Consider the following 24,859-nt stretch of genomic DNA (forward strand, 5'->3'; position numbering starts at 1 on the left):
GGGGGCGGGGGGTGCCGCGACCCTCGGGCGGGGGGCCGCGCGCGCAGCAGGAGCAGCTGAGACGCGGCGTCTCTCTCTCTGGCTTGGTCAGCGTCACGGTTACCCTGGCAACCGGGCCCGCCGGCCGAGAGAGACGCCGCGTCTCAGCTCCTGCTGCGCGCGCAATCGGCGGTCTTCACCTCGGGGGGGGGCGACCCCCGCCCTCCCTCTCCCCCCCCCGCCCTGCCTTCCCCCTCCCACCCCCCTTCCCTGCCCCCCCCCCTCCCCTCCCTCCCCCCCTCCCCGCCCCTCCCCTCCCTCCCCTCCCCTCAGTCGCTCTCTCTCTTCCCCCAGTCGCTCTCTCTCTTCCCCCAGTCGCTCTCGCTCTCTCTTCCAACAACAACATTCCCTCGAAAAAGCCTCGGCACCGCCGGGCATTTCAGCTAGTTTATATATATATAAGATGACAATCTACGATATATTAACGTGATTGTGTCTATCATGTAAATCCTTAGAAAGGCACCCAGTTCTTCAGCATGTTGAAGGAGTTTTAGCAGAAAGTGTGTCAGTTTGAGTAGTAGTATTTAGCTGAGAAGATGTCACTGCCGGAAGTCTTCTCAGTTGGAGGCTGGGGGGCGAGAAATTCGGTTGGTTAGCGGCTCCGGGGGGCGATAACGGGGCACTAACGACTTATCACCTGGGCGCGGAGGAAGAAATGACTCCCGCCAAATTCACCTGGAGGTTTGCGGCAGCGGTAACCTGCGCCCGGAGACCGTGATGTTATCGTCCTGTGCATTGCCCCGGACCCGAAATTCGGTCCCACCCCCAGCAGCATCGCCGGGCGACAACACCGACAGTTGCAGGAGGCATTATTCGGGAGGCCGGGCGCTTCGGGAGTGCTGTTTAAAGACGATGATGGTTGCGGGGGGGGGGGGAGGGACATTTTTTTCGTGAAGCCTAACGTTCATTTTTAATTATTTTATTGGGCTGCGATCGATCAGCCCTGTACTCTGCTACTGCGCTTAGGGCTGATCGTGGCAGTTTGAGGATGCCATCTGTGACGAGGTACCTCTTTTCATTGCAGAGCCTGCAGGGATGGCCCTTCTCTTCAAGGGAGGGAAGGAGCCTCCGTTCCCAGCAACACTGCCCTTGACATTGGGCAGCGCTGCACCGCTACTGCCCTTCCTGCCGGCTTTAGTGCTCCTAGGAAGTGGTAGTGCTTGATTTAGCACTCCACTTCCTTCCTGGAGCGCAAACAGCCAATTTCGTGGAAGCCGAGAATCATTAGCGCCTGGCTCTAATTTTTCAGGATTACAAAATGTACCGCCCCAAATGGGGCGATACCAAATTTCTCCCACTTTGTATTGCCGTTTGGATATCCTTGGTGGAGCTTGGTGAGTCCAGTAACTAAGCCTTCTCTTGCTTGAAGTGAAGAGGAGCTAAGGTGTAGGATGGTTCCTCTGCAGTGTGGCCTGGGGCTCCGAGGTGTAATAGCAAGGCATAGAAGTCTGCAAATTTCCTGTTGGGCCCAGTGGGGACAAGATCTGGCTTGGCCCCTACTTTCCTAATTGATGCAACTGTTCTGTACTTGTTTTTGCAATGTGTATGCTAGGAGTTTCTGCGCCATGTCACTCTGCTCACTATTTAGCACTAAAGGTGTTTTTCACTGACAGGAGGCTGTTTAATTTACCTGCAGCTTGTAGCAGGGCTCACTTGCCATCTCTAGTTTCACTATCTTTCACTCCAAGTCTTTCTGGGCTTGCAATGTAATGCACTTCTTCGCATTGGAAAAGGCAATAATATGGCCTCTGAAGGCTGCCTTAGTAGTTTCCCAGTCAAGTTGGGAGATGTAGCATTTCCTGTTCTCGGGTATCAAGTGGCATCAAGAGTTGTATTTACAGGGAGAACATGAACTTGGCTGGCTCGGAGTGTGGGGTTCAGGCATCAGTGTCAAAAGTGGGGTGGTAGGTTTGCGAGGGCATGTGAGGTGAGTGTGTATGGTCAGAAATTATGTGCCTTTTTTGGCAGCTCTTCACTTGGGGTAAGTGCAATTACTTTAAGAAAAGATATTATGGTTTAGGTGTCAGGCTTGGCCTAGTGGTAGAATTTTTGCCTCGGAGTTAGTAAGTTGTGAGTTCAAGCCCCACTCAAGATTTGAGCACATAATCTAGAATGACACTTTAGTGCGGTACTGAGGGAGTGCCGCACGGCTGGATGTGCCCTCTTTTGAATAAGACATTAAACCAAGACCCCACCTGCTCCCTCAATGGATGTGAAAGAACCCATGGCAGTATTCAAAGATGACGAGGGGAGTTCCCCTGATGTCTTGGCCAACATTTATCTCTCACCCAACATTAAAGAAAAAAGACTTGCATTTATATAGCACCTTTCATGACCACCGAATGTCCCAAAGCACTTTATAGACAATGACATATTTTTGAAGTGTAGTCACTGTTGAAATGTAGGAAACGCAACAGCCAATTTGCGCACAGCAAGCTCCCACAAACAGCAATGTGATGATGACCAGATAATCTGTCTTAGTGATGTTGATTGAGGGATAAATATTGGCTATGACACCAGGAATAACTCCCCTGCTCTTCTTTGAAATAGTGTAATAGGATCTTATACGCCCACCTGAGGAGGGCAAATGTCAGTTTAACGTCTCAGCCGAAAGATGGCACTTCTGACAGTGCAGCACTGGAGTGTCAAGTCTAGATTTTTATGCTCAAGTCTCTGGAGTGGGACCTGAACCCACAACCTTCTGACTCAGAGGCAAGGGCGCTACCCACTGAGCCATGGCTGTAAAACAGAGTATCTGGTCATTTATCTCACTGCTGTTTGTGGGACCTTGCCATGCATAAATTAGCTGCCACATTTCAGAATGAAAGGTTCTTTCCATGCAGGTTCGAGTAGAAGGTGAACCTGTTCTTTGTGGATGCATGACTTGCCAGATATGGTTCCTCAACTGTTCTTGCTGTTTGCTCTGGGCAGTCCACATCTGGTACAGAGGTTGGAGGGCGCAGTTTAAGTCTACTCCCACAAATCAATGTGCTTCCCATGTGGCAAGTGGGAATTGTAAATATATTTGATCACTAGTTTAGCCTGTAAAAAGTGGTCTAGTGTTCCATTTTTTTGTTGCCTTGAAACAACAGGAAACATAGTGAGCAAACTACATATTCGCCAGTAAGCAATTTACTAAGATTGCAACTAATTGTCAGATCTGGGCTACACTAACTCAGTGTGGTGGAGGATAGAGGTTTCAGTTAATAGAAGATGTCATCTACTTACAAGACTATTGTCAAGCCATCTAGTTAAGGAAAGGTGCGTGATTTTTCTTAAAAATAAAGGCCCGAAATGTTGCAACATCTTGCCAAAATGTACTAGATAGGATTACAGTGTGCAACATGAAACTGCAACACATGGAATCACAATCTGTTATTTTAGTAGCAGCAAAAATAAACTAAAAATCCATTGGTATAATTTAAAACATTTATTAATGTCATGTTCTCTCGTACTTTCCAACCATTTTCTAAAATCCAGTGCATCATTTTTAAATAGTAAATATTATTAAAACATTTCATTAATTGTGCTGTCGAATTTTCAAAATAAACCAATAGTAGATTCAGTTTGAAGTTCACAAGACAAAGGTGCTGAACTTTCACACTATGAACAAACATTTAATTTCTGCATAGGCTGATCATTGCTCTGGTTCCCATTTTTAAATTCAATGGGTATAGTAATTTGAGTGGCAAGGTGTTTAAAAAATTGTCACTATCACACAAGTTCATCTGGGGATTAATAGATTCTTCCCTTAAATATATAGCATGCAAGATCCTAGCCTGTTGCAGATACACACCATAAAAAGAACCAACCAGAGAACTCGGAACTTGGAAAGTTCTTACAATTTGCTTCACTAATTAGAAATACAGCACTGATTCAAATGTAATTCCTCGGCCATTATGCAAAGGCCTCCCATGCTCAACTAACCAATAACAGACTATTTTGGTACCATTAACTATACATTTATAAACAGTCACTCTGTGGCACCACAATTCTCTTAATAAGCAAGAAAAACAACAGTGCAGTACACAAACAGCCCACTGAAATATATATCTACTTGTTTTACAATGGTAGCTAACTGTGCTTTGTTCCACAATGCTGATGTAGTTGAAGTTTAGCAGACTTATGAAACAAGCTTAATTTATATTTATATTCAGAGTCCTGAGTAATGCACCATTCTCTACCTCCAAGAGCACCCCTAATGTGAACAAAGTTTTTTTTTAATTATTAAAAAATACAAGCACATTACATATTGGTGTATTCAATTTAAACACCATTCCAGAATATTCAGGGGAAAATGTTCTGCAGTATAATTTAAATAGTGTACCTGACCAATTCAAATTCCTTTCTGAATGCTTTAACAATGTAAAAGTAAGGATATAGGGAAAGAGTGCAATGGCCATACTGTGTGGAAAAACTAAGTCAATCCAGTCTCATTATTCGCTACTGATAATTTGCTGAAATTAGAGTGCCCAAGAAAAGTGTTTTCATCCTACAGTAATCGTGATAATTTTATGAATGATACAATCTTTAATTATAAATCAAATAAAAATAAAATGTGGGCTTAAAAGTCAGATTTTTGTTTGTGCAGGTTTACAAACAAATCTACAAGAGATTTCTTTAAGTCTTCAAACATTTTTTCAAATACGATAGGATTTCTTTACCTGAAGACCATATCACAATCGATGGCTGTATAGAACCAGAGTCTGCATCAACCATTTCATGAATCAGTTTTTCTAACTTGTACCCTTTTCTGACCATAGCAACATCACACTCCTTTAACCCTTTAATGGGACACAAGTCATTCGCTCCATCACCAGTATAAATGATTTTTTTATACTGTACCCCTACTTTAAGTTGATCAGCAACAAAGTCATCTAATGCTTTTCTCTTACAAAGATTATCAGGGCATTGTGGACAGTTATGGGAATGAAAATTCTCAATTACAAGATGACTTTTTTCATCAAAAGTTGCCGGATTTGTAAGAATGCTGTTAAATGCCAAGATGCTATTTGTAACTTCTAAGATCCAATTGATGAACATTGTATTAGAATCAGAAATTATTACACAGTCAACTTGATCCTTGCTTTGGCAAATGAACTTCAGGAGATCAACCATCCCTGGAATATATGGCATAGATTGCATAACCTGTTTCATTTCAGATTCTTTGATTCCTTGGTCTCCAATGTAACCAAGGACTCTTCTCATGTATTCATTCCAGTGTTTTCCATCATATGTTTTGCGAAGCCAGTCTGGAAGCTTCTTTTCAGGAGTACACCTCACAACCCAAGTGTCACTGTTCTCATTTACGATTGTGTGATCAAAATCAAAGACGAGTAAACTCTTCATTCTCTGGATACTTTACCCTGTTTTTAAAAACAAGGAAGTGAATGGATTAGGCAAAGCTGAAACTCTCATTGTGACTACAAAGCAAAATTATGAACAAGTTACCCACTCACCCTGTAAGTTATGATGTTGGGAAATTCTACAATAGAAAAGAGGAGCAACCTGACACATCCTCTGTATTTTCCCTCTGTGAACGAGCTCACACTGGAGATTTAAAGTTAAGGGCAAACCCATAGCCTACTTTTCTTTTGAGTACTGCACAGGTACACTAATAAATTATGGCTGTGTGATAGAAATGTGGATCTGTTGTATTTCAAATAAAGAAACCTCTATTATATATATTGTGTGGAATTATAGTGAGGCCAGGGAACTGGGGTTTTTAAGATGGAAGTATGCTATTTTTTGTTACGTTTTTCTTTGTTCTTTAGGCTCGAGAACCTGTCGATAATGCAAATATACAGACACTGGAGTATAGGTGCCAGCTTCAAGGGAGAAGGCTTGTGTTTGTTTATATTACTTGCAGACAGGCCTCTATCAGGATGAGATAGTTTGCTTAAGAGGGAAGAGGGCCCAAATTGTAACAGGCTGGAGTATATGTATTTTAAATTTATTACTATTTAGTTTCAGGACTAATAACAAATCAAAATTTCAGAAGAAAATATTCTAAACAAAGCTAACTTTACAAAACAAAAAAATGACAGATACGTTGGCTACAATCAAATCACAGTACTAAAAAAAGTGTTTTTAAGATCACTAAATACACAAATTGAAAATATCTATGCCTTATTATATATTGCACATCTGTCCCCAGAGTCCCCCTCTCAAGCCATCATCAGACAGTTTAGGTAACACATTGCCAACCACATCCCATTCCTCCTTGGGTTTCAACCAAAATGTGCTTTAGCTACCAGGTGACCTGGAACAAATCCATGTGTTACAATCATTTTCACCTTGTGTGTTTACGTTCCCTTTTTCTTTTAAAAAAGTATAAAGATGTAAGGAATGAAGAGAAAATGTTTTTAATGGGCCCCTAGCAAAAGAGGAGCATTGGCACAGATCTGAGAGCCGGTCAGCAGCAGGTAGTTTCTGGCCCAATTTAAAGTATTTAACAAGAAAAAACAGTTTATATCTTAACAGCAGAAACCACTTCATATATCATTTCTCATTGTTTCGTTTATAGACTTTCAAATCGGTCCTTAAATCATAATTTGAAAAATTGTTCAATCTCTTGACAGTATTATTTGGAGCTCCACTTGTACCAAAACAATGCTAAATTCCTACATCGTAATCCCTCCATTCATGCCTTTTGATTGCAGTTAAAATCTGGTGTGTTTCAATTACTCAAAACCATTTTACTTATGTCCTGTGCATGTCTAACCAACAGCTACCACCCCTTACCTTTTATGTTTCAACCTTTAGCCCACCTTAATCTGAACATTCTTGTTCTCACCATCTCCTCGGACTTCAAATGGAACTTGCATATCATCGCCACTGCAAAAAATGTTCTCCAAGAAGCACAGTTTCCCCTTTTGTGACACATAATTTCCCCCTCAACAACTTTTAGCACTCTATAAAGCACACGTTTACCCAAGATTTCAATGTTGATCACATATCTGTTGAGGTTCCAATAACTCTCTCACACTCTTGGACATGAAAAGGAAAAAAAACTTCCTCAGACAAGCAATCCTTCTCTCATCTCTACCTCCAATTTCACCCTCTCATTGCAACTTTTCCTGTGGGTCGTATTTGACCCTGAGCTGAGCCTCCGACCTCATATCCCCTCCATCTGCCTACTCCCACCTCCGGAACATTGCCTGACTCCACCCCTGCCTCAGCTCATCTGCTGCTGAAACCCTCATCCATGCCTTTTGTTACCAATCACCAGTGCTTGCTGATCTACATTGGCTCCTGGTCCGGCAACACCTCAATTAAAAAAATGTCTCCCTTGTTTTCAAATCTCTCGCCCCTCCCCATCTCCAACATCCTCCAGCCCTAAAACGCTGAGATCTCTGCATTCCTCCAATTCCAGCCTCTTGCACATCTCCTATTTTCTTGGCTCCACCATTGGCGGCTATGCCTCCAGCTGCCTAGGCACTAAGCTCCGAATTTCCCTTCTAAACCTCTCTCTTCCTTTAAGACGCTTAAAACCTGCCTCTTCGACCAAGCTTTTGGTCACCTGTCCTTATGTCGCTCAGCGTCAAATTTTGTTTGATAATAACGCCTGTGAAGCACGTTGGGATGTTTTACTGCATTAAAAGGCACTATATAAAATTCAAGTTGTTGTCGTTATATTGATACTACTATGGTCAGTGCTCCTGAACATTTTTTCTCATTCCAATATGCAGTCTTACTGACTATTCCTTCATACATCCTCATTGTGCTGAGATCAAGGCGCAAAATTTGGGTCTGTAGTGGCCGTTTTTTGGTTGCTACGAGTGCCCTTAGAGCTCCAAAATGGCATCCGTGGCCCGCACGCACTCTGTGGGGCGAATTGCACCAGACGCCATATTGGTGAGGACATTAGCATGCACACAGCCGGAAGTATGCAAAGCAGGCAGATCATGAAGTCACGCCAGTGCTGCCATTTTGAAGCTTAACGCTCCAGCTAACGCCCTCTTAACCTCGCACAGCTCAACATGCATTCAGCAGGAGGAAGGACCCCACACCAGCGCTATTTAAAGGGATCATCAACTTTCAGATTAGTTGCTGGTTGATTTCTTCTGGCTGTTGGTATTCCTCTGCAAGTGTTTGGTGCTTTCTATAGTTATTTGAAGTTGCCAAAGTCTACAGGGAGTGGTGTGGCAGATGCTGAAGACATTTTTCCTGACTTCAAGGCTTCTGCACAAACCACTTGCTTCCAGACATGGGTGCACTAGTAGGAATTTCCCTTGGAATGTAGCATGAATTGGAGAATGAACAGAGGGCATGCAGAGCAGGACAAGCTGCCGGAAGGAGGGGGGTGGGGGGGAAAGAGAAGGGCTCTCAGCAGGAGGCCATATCTGCCCAGGGAGCAATTTTCCTACCTGAAACTCAGCAAGGAACATGCAAGATGTCTGCGCTTCAGTAAGGATGTCCTCACTGAAATCTGCCACCTGCTGGAGCCACAACTGCAACTTCAGGACAGGACAAAGCATTGCCAGTGGCTGTGAAGGTGACTGTGACAATGAACTTTTATGCCTCGGGCTCCGTCTAGGCTGGAGTTGGCGATATTTACTACAGCTCGCTGTTTGCCGTCCACTGTTGTGCAAGGAAGGTCACTGAGGCTCTCTATGCAAAGAGAGCCGACTACATTTCATTCTCTCGCAGCAGGCGGAGCGAGCAAGCGGCTTTGCTGGGATTGCAGACTTTCCCATGCTGCGGGGTGCCAGTGACTGCATGCACATCATTTTGCAGGCGCTGCATGCCAACTCTCCCATGTACCAGAACTGAAAGGAATTCCACTCCCTCAATGTCCAATGTGCGACCATAGGCAGCGAATCATGCAGGTCAATGCCTGGTATTCTGGCAGCAGTCATGATGCCTTCATTCTGTGGCAGTCCGCTGTGCCACCTGCATTTGAACCACCATGGCAAACCAAAGGGTGGCAACTGGCAAAGGGTGGCCCTCTTTTGGCTGGGCTGTCTGTGAAGAACTCATCCGCGTGTGATACTGGTAACAGCAACCCCAATTCTCCATTCACCAACCACATCTTACCTTCCTCACTGACCATCATAGCGACTGCTTGGCCACAATGCAAAAATAAAAGCCTCCACAAAATAAACATTTCAAACCAAATTAACAAATTAAATCATGCCATATTGCATACAAACATAAACTAATCACCCTTATGTATTCCCTTAGTGCCTGTCTTCCGTGTGCCTCTGCCTGTCCTGGTGCTCCTAGGCAGTATTACCCTGGTGGCTGCAGTATGCTTGTTGGAAGGCTGCTGACTTTCAGTGGACGAGACAGCAGATGTTCTTGGAGGATGACCTCGAGCAGCTCTGGGCCTAGAAGGCTCGGCTGCAGACTGCACCATCTCAGCATGGGCGGCTGCAGTCTGGGCTGGCTGACTGACAGGCGACAACAAGGGCATTGGCGGAGTGGCAGTGGTGGGAAGTACGAATGCTGTCATCCTGAAAGAGGACAGCAGGTTCGTGCTCCATGGAGCCACTGCCAATCCCCTGGGACAGGGCCTTAGCAATCCTTGTAATCTGTTAGAGAACAAAGTGCTGGACTGCTGTGACACCCTGCAAGCCCCTTTGAATACTGGAATCCAGAGCCATGATGGCAGCAGTCTGAGCTTCCACTGCAGCACTCAGACATTGGGTAGCTGCTGCTTGTGCTGCAATGGAAACGGAGACATCGGCCAGCAGACGCTGCATCATGGTTGGGTCCACAAGTGCACTAATGGAGTTGGCCACCACTTCCATGCTGGAAAGGATGGGCTCCAAGCTCTGTACAAAGCCCTGTACCAAGTTGGTGCCGGATTCCATGCTCCTCGACATTGCGAAGCCTGCCAGAAAGCCTGCGTGCAATGCACCAAGCATTTCATTGTGCATACCCATCAGCCTTCTTCTGTAGCCTGCCCCATCGATGTGCTCATCAGAGTCCTCTGCAGCAGAACGCGTGTGCGACCTCGCCCTCTTGTGAGCTAGCACCTGCGTTATTCTTTCCCCCGGCTCTGACTCGTGCACGGTGTCTCACCACGTGCAGTTCCCACCTCTATGCTGTCCTCTAAATTAAAAGCAGAGCCAGTATCCAGTATCTGAACTGATGGCTGCGAGTGTGAAATCGAGTGACGTTGTGCCTTCATCATCACTGTATTGTTGCTCTTCCACCACTACCTGGCCAGGTTGCAATTCTTGGGTATCTGAAATGAGAACGGCATAAGGGTAAGGTTGTGGTGAGGGGAGAGGGGGAAAGCAAGAGGTGCATCTTGTAAATCAGAAGAGATTGTGGGATGAGAGGGAAGTGGGATGCGATGAGGAGGATCAAGTATGAGGATACCGTCGCCCCACCGCTGGCCGTTCAGCAGCATCTCCTCCATAGGGGTTAGGACATGCAAGTGCGCCTGTCCCCCACCGGTTAGCTCCTGCTGCCTCCCGTTGTGTGCCACCTTATCCTGCAAAAGAGAGAGAGAGAGAGAGGGAGGGTGAATGCCGTGCAATCTGTTGGTTGAATAGTTGTCAGTGTGTACAAGCTGTGAGATGTGGGTGTGAGGCTTGCAACTGTGCTCAGTGTGTGAGGGTGAGGTGAAGCTATGAATGTTAGGTATGATTCCTGATTGATAGAGATCGTTGGTAGGTGAATGATGGAGGTATGGTGCATTGAGCAGTGGCAGAGGCTAGGGGTGCAGTTGGTAGGATATGGCATTTGAAGATGCATTCACTAACCTTGAGGTCACTGAACTTCTTGCGACACTGCATCCAGGTCCCTGGAGCTTGACTCTTGGCATTGACTGCCATGAATATCTGCTCCCACTGCCTTCCGAGCGTGTGTCTGGAGGGCCTTCTGTGGATACAGCACATCTCTCCTCCTTTCCACCTCCTCCACCAAGGCTTCCAATGCAGTGTCGGGAAACCATGGAGCCCACTCTCTCCCATGTTGTGCCATCATTGAGTATTTCCCAGGTAGAATTAATTGTACAATGACTTCCAGCATTTGCCCCAGCCACAATGCACCTCCCCTTTAAGAGTTGCAGGCTAGCTTTAACTGGTGCTAGCCGCTCAACAGTGGAAAACCCAAAGATGTTTTATAAATACATTAAGAGCAAGAGGATAACTAATAAGAGTAGGGCCTATTAGGAAACATAAAGGTAACCTGTGTGTGGAAGCAGACGACATGGGTATGGTTCTTAATGAATACTTTGCGTCTGTTTTCACAAAAGAGAGGGACGATGCAGACATTGCAATCAGGGAGGAGTGTGAAATATTAGATGAAATAATCATAGTGAAAGATAGTATTATGGGGTTTAGCATCTTTGAAAGTGGATAAATCCCCAGGCCCGGGGTGAAGTGTATTCCAGACAGTTAAGAGAAGTAAGAGAGGAAATAGCAGAGGCTCTGACCATCATTTTCCAATTCTCTCTGGGTGCAGGTGTGGTGCCAGAGGACTGGAGGACTGCTAATGTGGTGCCATTGTTTAAAAAAAGGGAGAAAGGGATATAAAAACAGATAGCAAGAGTTTCTACAGCTATATAAAAAGAAAAAGGGTGGCTAAAGTGAACGTTGGTCCCTTAGAGGATGAGACCGGGAAACTAATGGTGGGGAACATGGAGATGGCAAAGACGCTGAACAAATGTTTTGTATCAGTCTTTACAGTAGAGGACACTAAAAATATCCCAACACTGGACAAACAGGGGGCAATGGGGGGGGGGGGGGGGGGGGGGGAAGGAGCTAAACACAATTAAAATCACTAAGGAGATGGTACTCGGTAAAATAATGGGACTTAAGGCGGATAAATCCCCCGGACCTGATGGCCTACATTCTAGGGTCTTGAGAGAAGTGGTGGTAGGGATTGTGGATGCATTGGTGATTATTTTCCAAAACTCCCTAGACTCAGGAAAGGTCCCAGCAGATTGGAAAACTGCTAATGTAACACCCTTATTTAAGAAGGGAAGTAGACAAAAAGCTGGAAACTATAGACCAGTTAGCCTAACATCTGTGGTTGGCAAAATGTTGGAGTCCATTATTAAGGAAACAGTATCAGAGCATTTCGATAAACATAATTTAATAGGACAGAGTCAGCATGGTTTTATGAAGGGGAAGTCATGTTTGACAAATTTGCTCGAATTCTTTGAGGATGTAACATACAGGGTGGATAAAGGGGAACCAGTGGATGTAGTGTATTTGGACTTCCAAAAGGCATTTGACAAGGTTCCACACAAAAGATTACTGATCAAGATAAAAAAATCACGGGATTGGGGGTAATATACTGGCATGGGTGGAAGATTGGCTATCTAACAGAAAACAGAGAGTTGGGATAAATGGTTCGTTCTCGGGCTTGCAATCAGTAACTAGTGGTGTTCCGCAGGGGTCAGTGCTGGGACCCCAACTCTTTACAATCTATATTAACGATTTGGAGCAAGGGACTGAGTGCAACATATCCAAGTTTGCTGACGATACAAAGATGGGAGGGAAAGCAGTGAGTGAGGAGGACATAAAAAACCTGCAAAAGGACATAGACAGGCTAAGTGAGTGGGCAGAGATTTGGCAGATGGAATATAAGATTGGAAAGTGTGAGGTTATGCACTTTGGCAGAAAAAATCAAACAGCAAGTTATTATCTAAATGGAGAGAAACTGCAAAGTGCTACAGTACAAAGGGATCTGGGGGTCCTGGTGCATGAAACACAAAAAGTTAGTATGCAGGTGCAGCAGGTGATCAGGAAGGCCAATGGAATCTTGGCTTTTATTGCAAGGGGGATGGAGTATAAAAACAGGGAAGTCTTGCTGCAGTTATACAGGGTATTGGTGAGGCCACACCTGGAATACTGCGTGCAGTTTTGGTTTCCATATTTAAGAAAAGATATACTTGCTCTCGAGGCGGTTCAGAGAAGGTTCACTCGGTTGATTCCGGAGATGAGGGGGTTGACGTATGAGGAAAGGTTGAGTAGGTTGGGCCTCTACTCATTGGAGTTCAGAAGAATGAGAGGCGATCTTATCGAAACATATAAGATTGTGAGGGGGCTTGATCGGGTGGATGCAGTGAGGATGTTTCCACTGATGGGAGAGACTAGAACCAGGGGGCATAATCTTAGAATAAGGGGCTGCCTTTTCAAAACTGAGATGAGGAGAAACTTCTTCACTCAGAGGGTAGTAAATCTATGGAATTTGCTACCCCAGAGAGCTGTGGAAGCTGCAACATTAAATAAATTTAAAACGTAGACAGTTTCCTAGCAGATAAGGGAATTAGGGGTTACGGGGAGAGGGCAGGGAAGTGGACGCGAGTCTAGATTCAGATCAGCCATGATCCTATTGAATGGCGGAGCAGGCCCGAGGGGCCGTATGGCCTGCTCCTACTTCTTATGTTCTTATGTACAGGCCAGTCAGCCTAACCTCAGTGGTGGGAAAACTGTTGGAAAAAATTTTGAGGGAAGGATAAATCTTCATTTAAAAAGACATGGATTAATCAGGGACAGTCAGCATGGATTTGTTAAGGGAAGGTCATGTCTGACTAACTTGATTGAATTTTTTGAGGAAGTAACAAGGAGGGTCGATGAGGGTAGTTCATTTGATATAGTCTATATGGATTTTAGCAAGGCTTTTGATAAGGTCCCGCATAGCAGACTGGTCATAAAAGTAAAAGCCCATGGGATCCAAGGCAAAGTGACAAGTTGGATCCAAAATTGGCTCAGGGGCAGGAAACAAAGGGTAATGGTCGAAGGGTGTTTTGGTGACTGGAAGGCTGTTTCCAGTGGGGTTCCGCAGGGCTCAGTACTGGGTCCTCTGCTTTTTGTGGTATATATCAATGATTTGGACTTGAATGTAGGCAGCATGATCAAGTAGTTTGCAAATAATACAAAAATTGGCCTTGTGGTTGATACTGAAGAAAGCAAGCTGCAGACTGCAGGAAGATATCAATGGACTAGTCAGAACAGTGGCAAATGCAATTCAATCTGGAGAAGTGTGAGGTAATGCATTTGGGGAGGGCTAACAAGGCAAGGGAACACGCTATAAATGGTAGGAAACTGAAGTACAGAAGATCAGAGGGACCTTGGAGTGCATGTCCACAGATCCCTGAAGGTAGCAGGACAAGTAAATAAGGTGGTTAAGAAGGCATATGGGGTACTTGCCTTTATTAGCCGGTGCATAGAATATAAGAGCAGGGAGGTTATGCTTGAACTGTATAAAACACTAGTTGGGCCACAGCTAGAATACTGCGTGCAGTTCTGGTCACCACATTAGACGAAAGATGTGACTGCATTAGAAGGGGTGCAGAGGAGATGTACGAGGATGTTGCCTGGGTTGGGGAATTTTAGCTATGAGGCAAGATTGAATAGGCTGGGGTTGTTTTCTTTGGAAAAGGAGGCTGAGGGGGGCCTAATTGAGGTGTATAAAGTTATGAGGGGCCTAGATAGAGTGGATAGGAAGGACCTATTTCCCTTGGCAGAAGGGTCAATGACTAGGGGGCATAGATTTAAAGTAATCGGTCAAAGGTTTAGAGGGGATTTGAAGAGATTTTTTTTCACCGAGAGGGTGGGGGGGGGGGGGGGGGTCTGGAACTCTGCCTGAAAGGGTGGTAGAGGCAGAGACCCTCATCACATTTAAAAAGTACTTGAATATGCACTTAAAGTGCCATAACCTACAAGGCTAAGGACTGGAGTGCTGGAAAGTGGGATTAGGGTGGATAGTCAAGCTGGCACAGACAAGATAGGCCGAATGGCCTCCTTCTGTGCTGTAAATTTCTATGATTCTCTGAACAGTGCAGTTAGCCCTGGCTGCATGCTGTAATTATGTAAATGAGCAGGCAGCACAAAGTTGCGTGCTGCCTGCAGTATTGTACATTGAACGGGCGCTGGTTAATCGCCCATCGCAATCCGTGTGCCTGTTTCAGGAGTTATCGAATTCAGCCGCCCCCCGACAACTCATCACAATCTCCGACTCAAACTCATTCTTTCTATAGACATCAAAACATAGGACTCACTTCCTTGTCTTTCTTTTTTCCAAACCATTTTCAGATTTTTAAAATAAAGCCATTCAATTATCACATTCTCTTATTGTTTTCAACCTTGATCGTGTCCTGAAATAATGGTTTCTTAATTTTTTTAAATTATAGCGGTCTTAGGGATATAAATATTTAATTTATTGTCTCTGGCTGGTAAACATTTACAAGAGGAATTGCAGCTAGATTTTTCTATAAAAAAAAGTAACTATTTCTCGTGCCATGTTTAGGCTGCGTAGACAATAGAGCATCTCAACTGCTTCTGACTGGACCCATTCAGCCTTGTGCTAATTTTTTTTGTAGATTGCACAGGAAAGCACTGGTTGATAGCATTGTTGGTAATGTTACTTCCTGATAATTTACCAGATCTTCAAATTATTCCTAATCTTTATTTTAACTAATTTATACTAGAAGATTGACGGATTAATTCAGGAGATTTCCCTAATCGTTTCCGCATATACTGAAGGGACCAGGTGTAAAAATAATCCTGCAGCACAGAGGCTAAATTAATAATAAGCCGACCGATACACTACCGTCTGCAGCCAGCTTTTTCTTTAGTTTCCTTTCATCTCCTAAAATCCTTTAACTGCCGTACCTGGGAGGGATTATCACCGCTCAAAAAAACGACCTTTCCAAATGTTCATGTCCAGAAGAGCTTCATTTAACAGGACTCCTTCGCTCTAACAGGGCCGAAATTACCACGAGGTCAGCGTTGCCAGCCTGTCGGAAGTAGCGCTCCGCTCCCATATGCCACCCAGCGGCGCCGCTGACAAACCGCGATACTCCCGTTGACTGTTCGCGCCGCCGCACGCAACAATCGCCGCCTCCAATGGCTGACTGTAACTCCGCCCAGCCGCCGGTTGCCAGGTAACCAAAGAACATATTCGGCGGGGTGGGGCGCCTAGCTCACGCTTCCGGCGCGGTTGCTGGGCAACGGTCGTAAGGGAACCCAGCACAGCGCTGCGGCGAGCCGAACGGAATCAGCGATTGAAGGCCGCGTTCCGAAATTAACTTTTGACACATGTTTTGCTTTCCTTCAGCAAATGGCGACAACTACAAACTTAACGTCTCCAAATGGAAGACCGACTAGTAACAACAGGAGCCGTTATAGTGAGTTTAAAAAAGAAAGGTCAAAGGGCGCACGATCATGTTGCATTTATATTCATTGTAGCATTGGTGCCAGGCGGTTTCACTTGGTATCGATCCTACAAATTCAGGAGTGATAATGTATTGGGCGCCCGAAGCATTGCTGTACATTGGGCATTGGCACCCCGCATCGCGTGGCGTTGCCGGCATCCGAATAGAATATGACCTTACCTAATGGGGACCTTCCTTCGCGAACTTGCTCTCTGATGCTGCGTACTCGAGGGCAGTGTACTCTTTTGGGTACGATCAATAAACAAAAACTGTAATTTAACAAAAAATACATTAAATGAAACTTAAACAAATCAAATTAAAATTTGGTGGTCCGGGTTGATGATGCACTCCAGTCCCCGCGGCGTTCACCGGTCGCGGAAATACTCAAGCGTGCCGGCGGACACCGCGTGCTCCATCTCCAGGGCCACCCGGGCGCGAACATGGCCGCGGAAGAGAGGCAGGCAATCTGGCTGAATGACCCCCTCGACTGCCCGCTGACTGGACCAGTTAATGGCCACTTTGGGCAGGTCTCGAGGGCAGTGCAATGGCCCACGCATCCCAGGGGCACAGCGTGTCCAAAAGGTGGTATGACGGCGCAGTCTGAGAGTACGCCGTCATATCCACTGCAAATTCGAGCCCAATATCACTCCGAAGTGCTTCTGGTGCAGAGAGCTTGTGTATCTGTCGTTCCACTGGGCTCATTAAGGTTCTGAAAATTATTTTCATGAATTGCATCAGGTTTTAGAACAACAGACAATAGTTTTTGTAATGTCCGTGTGTAATTGAGACACGGACTGCAGAAGTTGGTTATAACAGGTGTTTACTGAATGGAGACAAAACTGGAACTACTATACAAAGTTACTAGTACGATAGCAAAATACTGCAGATGTTGGAAATCTGAAATAACAACAGAAAATGCTGGAAAAACTCAGCAGGTCAGGCAACATCCGTGGAGAGAAATTTGAGTTGACGTTTCGGGTTGGACCCTTCTTCAAAACTGGAAAGAAAAGAAACTAGATCGAAGGCAGGGCTGCGATCGGACAAAAGAATAAAAGAAACAAAAGAAGTAAAAGAGATTAGAAGCTAGATGAGATGGTAATAGGCTGGGATTAGGTGTAAAGTGTACTGGCAGGGCAAAAGATAGCTGCCAGGTGTGAGAGAGAAACAAAAGGAAAGGGGGGGGGGGGAAAGGAGTGGAACAATTGCAAGAGAAAATGAAATGGGGGCCGAGCTTATGATCTGAAATTGTTGAATTCGATATTAAGTCCGGAAGGCTGCAGAGTGCCTAATCGGAAGATGAGGTGCTGTTCCTCGAGTTTACGTTGAGCTTCCGTGGAACAATACAAGAGGCCAAGGACGGTGAGGTCCGAATGGGAATGGAGCGGTGAATTAAAATGACAGGCGACCGGAAGCTCGGGGTCACCCTTACGGACTGAACGGAGGTGTTCCGCAAAGCGGTCACCCAATCTGCGTTTGGTCTCCCCAATGTAGAGGAGACCGCATCGTGAGCAGCGAATACAGTATACTAGATTGCGAGAAGTACAAGTAAATCGCTGTTTCACCTGGAAGGGGTGTTTGGGGCTCTGGACAGTGGGAAGGGGGGAGGTATAGGGGCAGGTGTTACATCTCCTCCGCTTGCACGGGAAGGTGCCAGGCGAAGGGGAAGGGCTGTTTGGGGTGATAGAGGAGTGGACTAGGGTGTCTCGGAGGGAGCGGTCCCTGCGGAATGCTGAAAGGGGAGGGGAGGGGAAGATACGTTTGATGGTGGGATCACTTTGGAGGTAGCGGAAATGCCGGAGGATGATCCGTTGAATGTGGAGTCTGGTGGGGTGAAAGGTGAGGACAAGGGGAACCCTATCGTGGTTCCGGGAGGGAGGGGCAGGGGTGAGGGCAGAAGTGCGGGAGATAGAACTGACACGGTCGAGGGCAGTGTCAACCACGGTAGAGGGGAATCCTCGGTTGCGGAAAAAGGAAGACATGTCTGAAGCACTGGTGTGGAAGGTGGCGTCGTCGGAGCAGATACGGCGGAGGCGGAGAAACTGGGAGAATGGAATAGAGTCCTTACAGGAAGCGGGGTGGGAGGAAGTGTAGTCCAGGGAGCTGTGGGAGTCAGTGGGCTTGTAGTGAATAGTGGTCGATAACCTATCCCCAGAGATGGAGACGGAGAAGTCGAGGAAGGGAAGGGAAGAGTCAGAGATGGACCATGTGAAGGTGAGGGAAGGGTGGAAATTGGAGGCAAAGTGAATGAAATTGTCAAGTTCGGGGCGAGAGCAGGAAACGGCACCGATACAGTCATCAATGTATCGGAAAAAGAGGTGAGGGAGGGGACCCGAGTAGGACTGGAACAAAGATTGTTCCACATAGCCCACGAAAAGGCAGGCATAGCTAGGACCCATGCGGGTACCCATGGCAACACCTTTGATTTGGAGGAAATGAGTGGAGTTAAAGGAGAAGTTGTTCAACGTGAGAACAAGTTCAGCCAGGCGGAGGAGGGTCGTGGTGGATGGGGACTGGTCGGGCCTCTGTTCAAGGAAGAAGCGGAGCGCCCTCAGGCCATCCGGGTGGGGGATGGAGGTGTAGAGGGATTGTACGTCCATGGTGAAAAGGAAGCGGTTGGGGCCAGGAAACTGGAAACTGTTAAAGTGGCGGAGGGCATCCGAAGAGTCGCGGATGTAGGTGGGAAGAGACTGGACAAGGGGAGAAAAGATAGAGTCAAGATAGGAAGAGATAAGTTCCGTAGGGCAAGAACAGGCTGAAACAATGGGTCTACCAGGGCAGTCCTGTTTGTGGATCTTGGGAAGGAGGTAGAAGCGGGCTGTGCGGGGTTGGGGAACTATGAGGTTGGTGGCAGCAGGGGGAAGATCTCCAGAGGAGATGAGGTCAGTGACAGTCTTGGAAACGGTGGTTTGATGTTCGGCTTATATACAGGGGTGGTCACTACTGGTACTGCAGTATACAGGGGCTGCAGAATATAGTTCCTTCTTCAAAGTACATACACTACAGTTTTATTTATGTACAGTCGCCCAAGGACAAAAAAAATGCTGCTATTTCTAGAATATGCTTTCCAGTATAACAAAACCAGTAATACAAATAGCTTCTGGAGGTAGGTTTTGCATTCTCTCAAATGCTTCATTTGAGTTAATGTTATCCCACAATGTTCAGTAGATGCCACTATGCTATTTGATGTAAGTTAGCCAGTAGTTGCACTTAAATTAATAATTTTATGGCCAGTGAACTTAACCTGAAAGAAGCATTTTAGGGAATGCAAATCAACCTCCAACTGGAGTTTGTATTTGTAGGTTTGTTATACTGAACCTGTAGCCTATAAACAAGGCAGTAGTGGGATGAAAATTACAAAAACAAAAAATGCTGACTTACCACTGGAGATTTGCCTGTTGCGATTTTTGGGCAGACCTCAATTTGGGTGGTCAGCATTCCCGCTGGAAACAGTCAGGGGCCAAAAAGGAGGCAACTGCCGTTCACAGGACAATTTATTTTATTCATTCATTCATTCATTCATGGGATGTGGACGTCGCTGGCAAGGCCAATATTTTTTGCCCATCCCTAGTTGCCCTTGAGAAGGTGGTGCTGAGCCGCCTTCTTGAACTGCTGCAGTCCTTGTGGTGAAGGTACTCCCACAGTACTGTTAGGGAGAGGTGTTCCAGGATTTTGACCCAGCGATGATGAAGGAACAGCGATATATATCCAAGCCAGGATGATGTGTGACTAGGAGGGGAACTTGAAGGTGGTGGTGTTCCCATGCACCTGCTGCCCTTGCCCTTCTAGGTGGTAGTGGTCGCGGGTTTGGGAGGTGTTGTCTAAGAAGCCTTGGCAAGTTGCTGCTGTGCATCTTGTAGATGGTACACACTGCAGCCATGGAACGCTGGTGGTGGAGGGAGTGAATGCTTAAGATGGTGGATGGGGTGCTGATCAAGCGGGCTGCTTTGTCCTGGATGGTATCGAGCTTCATGAATATTGTTGGAGCTGCACTCATCCAGGCAAGTGGAGAGTATTCCATCACACTCCTGACTTGTGCCTTGTAGATGGTGGAAAGGCTACCTTTCTAATGCCATTTTCATCTTAACCCATGCTGCCACTGCTACTTCCTCAACCTGCTGACAAACCATAGGCATTACAGGTGAGGAGATGGCCATTTCCAGTACCATTTAAAGGGATAAGAACATAAGAAATAGGAGCAGGAGTAGGCCATTTGACCCTTCGAGCCTGCTCCGCCATTCAATAAGATCATGGCTGATCTTCTACCTCATCTCCACTTTCCTGCACTATCCCCATACCCCTTGATTCCCTTAATATTCAAAAATCTATCGATCTCTGTCTTGAATATACTCAATGACTGTACCTCCATAGCCCTCTGGGGTAGAGAATTCCAAAGATTCCCCACCCTCTGTGAAGAAATTTCTCCTAAATGGCCGATCTCTTATTCTGAGACTGTGATCCCCTGGTTTTGGACTCCCCAGCCAGGGGAAATATCCTCCCTGCATCAATCCTGTCAAGCCCTGTAAGAATTTTGTATGTTTCAATGAGATCACCTCTCATTCTGCTAAACGCTAGAGAATATAGGCCAAGTCTACTCAATCTGTCCTCCTAGGACAATCCCCCCATCCCAGGAACCAGTCTGGTGAACCTTCGTTGCACTCCCTCTATGGCAAGTATATCCTTCCTTAGGTAAGGAGACCAAAACTGTACACAATACTCCAGGTGTGGTCTCACCAGGGCCCTATATAATTAACATAGAAACTAGGAGCAGGAGTAGGCCATTCGGCCCTTTGAGCCTGCTCCGCCATTCAACGAGATCATGGCTGATCATCCAAACCCTAGCACCCGGTCCCTACACCGACAGCCATCCCACCCAAGCCCTATCCCCGCGTATTTAATCCCCCCTAACACTAAGGGTCAATTTTTATCATGGCCAATCAACCTAACCCGCACATCTCTGGACTGTGGGAGGAAACCGGAGCACCCGGAGGAAACCCACGCAAACACGGGGAGAATGTGCAAACTCCACACAGACAGTCACCCGAGGCCGGATTTGAACCCGGCTCCCTGGCGCGGTGAGGCAACAGTGCTAACCACTATGCCACCGTGAAGTAAGACGTCTTTACTCTTATACTCAAATCCTCTTATAATAAAGGCCAACATACCATTTGCTTTCCTAACTGTTTGCTGTACCTGCATGTTGACTTTCAGTGATTCGTGTACAAGGACACCCAGGTCCCTCTGAACACCAACATTTCCCAATCTCTCACCATTTAAAAAATACTCTGCTTTTCTATTTTTCCTACCAAAGTGAATAACTTCACATTTCTCCACATTATATTCCATTTGCCATGTTCTTGCCCACTCACTTAGCCTGTCTATATCCCCTTGAAGCCTCCTTGCATCCTCCTCACAACATACATTCCCACCCAGATACTTACTTGCTCTCAGCTTAAAATGCTGCAATGGTTTGGGAGAAATTGTTCTGGTACTGGACAGTAGTTTTTGGCTACTTAGATGATTGTAGTGGCTGTACAACCTCCTGAACTCTTAAGAGGCTTCGAGCAAGGCATTTTTCAACATTGGGGTCCTTCTGGCATTTTCACTTTACTAAAGAAAGAGGAGGGGGAGCAGCAGCAGCAGCAATAACAAGTGGAAGGAGCAAACAAAGCTGTCGCTCAATGTTCCCCCTCATTTTCTTTGGGTGCATAGCCCCTTTAATGGGTTGTGCGGCCCATTCAAAGTTTGAGCAAAATTTCACATTTGAAAAGCACGAGTTGGCTAGGATGGATTGGGGAACGTAACTTAAAGGGTTGACAGTGGATAGGCAATGGCAAACATTTAAAGATCGCATGGATGAACTGCAGAATTTGTTCATCCCTGTTTGGCATAAAAAAACAAAAAAGTTGACTCAACCGCGGCTAACAAGGGAAATTAGGGATAGCATAAGATGCAAGGAGAGGACATATAATTTGGCTAGAAAAAGCAGCAAACCTGAGGATTGGGAGCAGTTTAGGATTCAGCAAAGGAGGACAAAGGGATTAATTAAGAGGGGGAAAATAGATTATGAGAGTAAGCTTGCAGGGAACATAAAAACTGACTGCAAAAGCTTCTATAGATATGTGAAGAGAAAAAGATTGGTGAAGAGAAAAGCATAGGTCCCTTGCAGCCAGAATCAGGGGAATTTATAATGGGGAACAAAGAAATGGCAGACCAATTAAATACATACTTTGGTTCTGTCTTCACAAAGGAGGACACAAATAACCTCCCAGAGATGTCGGGGAACATAGGGTCTAATGAGAGGGAGGAATTGAATGAAATCAGTATTTGTAGGGAAATGGTGTTCGGGAAATTGATGGCTTGAAGGCCGATAAATCCCCAGGGCCTGATAATCTACATCCTAGCGTACTTAAGGAAGTGGCCCTAGAAATAGTAGATGCATTGCTGGTCATCTTCCAAAATTCTATAGACTCTGGAACAGTTCCCATTGATTGGAGGATAGCTAATGTAACCTCACTATTTAAAAAAGGTGGTAGAGAGAAAACGGGGAATTATAGACCGGTAAGTCTGACATCGGTAGTGGGGAAAATGCTAGAGTCCATTATAAAAGATGTAATAGCAGAGCACTTGGAAAACAGTGACAGGATTGGACAAAGTCAACACGGATTTACAAAAGCTAAATCATGCTTGACTAATCTACTGGAATTCTTTGAGGATGTAACTGGTAGAATAGATAAGGGAGAACCAGTGGATGTGGTGTATTTGGACTTTCAGAAGGCTTTCGATAAGGTCCCGCATAAGAGATTAGCGTGCAAAGTTAAAGCACACGGGATTGGGGGCAAGGTACTGACTTGGATAGAGAACTGGTTGGCAGACAGGAAGCAAAGAGTTGGAATAAATGGGTCTTTTTCCGAGTGGCAGGCAGTGACTAGTGGGGTACCACAGGGATCGGTGCTAGGACCCCAGCTATTCACAATATATATAAATGATCTAGACGAGGGAACTAGATGTAATATCTCCAAGTTTGCAGACGACACAAAGCTGGGTGGGTGTGTGTGCTGTGAGGAGGATGCCGAGAAACTCCAGTATGATTTGGACAGGTTGGGTGATTGGGCAGATGCATGGCAGATGCAGTATAATGCAGATAAATGTGAGGTTATCCACTTTGGTGGCAAAAACAGGAAGACAGATTATTATCTGAATGGCAATAGATTGGGAAAAGGGGTGTGCAACGAGACCTGGGTGTCCGAAACAACAACAGAAAATGCTGGAAAAACTCAGCAGGCCAGGCAATATCCGTGGAGAGAGAAACAGAGTTAACGTTTCAGGTCGAAGACCCTTCGTCAGTACTGAGAAAAAAGCAGGAAATGAAACAGATTAAAAAGCAAGTTTGGGGGCTGGAAAATGGGGGAGGGGATGAAAGAACAAAAGGGAAGGTCTGTGAGAGGTGAAGAGAGATTAAGAGATATTCAAGGCGAGATGAGATGGTAATAGGACAGGTAAAGAAACAAAGGATGGCTCTAGATGAAGTGTGAAATGTGCTGGCAGAATGAAAGACAGCTGCCATGTGGGAGAGAAAGAATAAAAAAGAAAAAGGCACAAACCAAAAGTGTGGATAAAAAATATATAAAAATACGATAGGGGCCGAGGTTATGATCTGAAATTGTTGAACTCGATATTGAGTCCGGAAGGCTGTAAAGTGCCTAATTGGAAGATGAGGTGCTGTTCTTCGAGACCTAGGTGTCCTTGTGTACCAGTCGCTGAAGGTAAGCATGCAGGTGCAGCAGGCGGTTAAGAAAGCAAATGGTATGTTGGCCTTCATAGCGAGAGGATTTGAGTACAGGAACAAGGATGTTTTGCTGCAGTTGTACAGGGCCTTGGTGAGTATTGTGTGCAGTTTTGGTCACCTTATCTGAGGAAGGACGTTCTTGCCATGGAGAGAGTGCAGCGAAGATTCACCAGACTGATACCTGGGATGGCAGGAATGACGTATGAGGAGCGATTGGGTCGATGAGGCTTATATTCGCTAGAGTTTAGAAGAATGAGGGGGGATCTCATTGAAACTTATAAAATTCTAACAGGATTAGACAGACTAGATGCAGGAAGGATGTTCCCGATGGCGGGGGAGTCCAGAACCAGGGGTCACAGTCTAAGGATAAGGGGTAAGCCATTTAGGACTGAGATGAGGAGGAATTTCTTCACCCAGAGAGTGGTGAACCTGTGGAATTCTCTACCACACAAGGCAGTTGAGGTCAATTCATTAAATATATTCAAGAAGGAGTTGGATATATTTCTTAAGGTTAAAGGAATCAAGGGATATGGGGAGAAAGCAGGGACAGGATACTGAATTTGGATGATCAGTCATGATCTCAGTAAATGGCGGAACAGGCTCGAGGGGCCGAATGGCCTACTCCTGCTCCTATCTTCTATGTTTCTATGTTCCTGGGCTGTGTGGGACCGGCAGATGGCTGCGTGGCTGCGCTGCTTAGATGGAAAGACGTTGCTGTCGCTTTGTATTAGATTAAAAGAAGAAGCTTACAATATTGCCAAAAAGAGTAGTAAGCTTGAGGATTGGGAGGGTTTTAAAAACCAGCAAAGGATGACCAAGAAATTGATAGAGGGAGAAAATAGAATATGAGAATAATCTAGCACGAAATATGAAATCAGATTGTAAGAGCTTTTACAAGTATTTAAAAAGGA

The 24,859-nt window shown here is 45.6% G+C and overlaps 2 protein-coding genes across 3 annotated transcripts in view; one reads left to right on the plus strand and one right to left on the minus strand.

Annotated features, from left to right (window-relative positions):
- Positions 1 to 3,454: 3,454 nt before the first annotated feature.
- On the minus strand, positions 3,455 to 15,855 carry LOC147120777 (putative phosphatase phospho2). Of its 2 annotated transcripts, none has more exons than XM_085978486.1 (2): positions 15,559 to 15,855; positions 3,455 to 5,405 (listed from the first exon to the last, which is right to left on the minus strand). In XM_085978486.1, the coding sequence occupies exon 2, from the start codon at positions 5,386 to 5,388 to the stop codon at positions 4,660 to 4,662; it is 729 nt and encodes a 242-aa protein (XP_085834612.1). In that variant the 5' UTR covers positions 5,389 to 5,405; positions 15,559 to 15,855; the 3' UTR covers positions 3,455 to 4,659. The 2 variants fall into 2 exon arrangements, with proteins under 2 accessions (XP_085834612.1, XP_085834602.1); XM_085978476.1 differs by having other exon boundaries at positions 15,621 to 15,851.
- Positions 15,856 to 15,914: 59 nt separating this feature from the next.
- LOC147120778 (cilia- and flagella- associated protein 210-like) overlaps positions 15,915 to 24,859 on the plus strand; it is a 77,220-nt gene continuing 68,275 nt past the window's right edge. Inside the window, exon 1 of the mRNA XM_085978466.1 lies at positions 15,915 to 16,135. Coding sequence (XP_085834592.1) covers positions 16,069 to 16,135 — 67 coding nt within the window. The 5' untranslated portion in view covers positions 15,915 to 16,068. The remainder of the gene's footprint in view (positions 16,136 to 24,859) is intronic.

The sequence above is a fragment of the Somniosus microcephalus genome, chromosome 3, assembly GCF_052327205.1.
Source record: "Somniosus microcephalus isolate GS21.2 chromosome 3, FLI_Smic_1.0, whole genome shotgun sequence".
Taxonomy (NCBI): domain Eukaryota; kingdom Metazoa; phylum Chordata; class Chondrichthyes; order Squaliformes; family Somniosidae; genus Somniosus; species Somniosus microcephalus.

Bases quoted from the DNA above. Each gene is read 5' to 3' on its own strand.
- LOC147120777 (XM_085978486.1), bottom strand. From the start codon at position 5,388: ATGAAGAGTTTACTCGTCTTTGATTTTGATCACACAATCGTAAATGAG.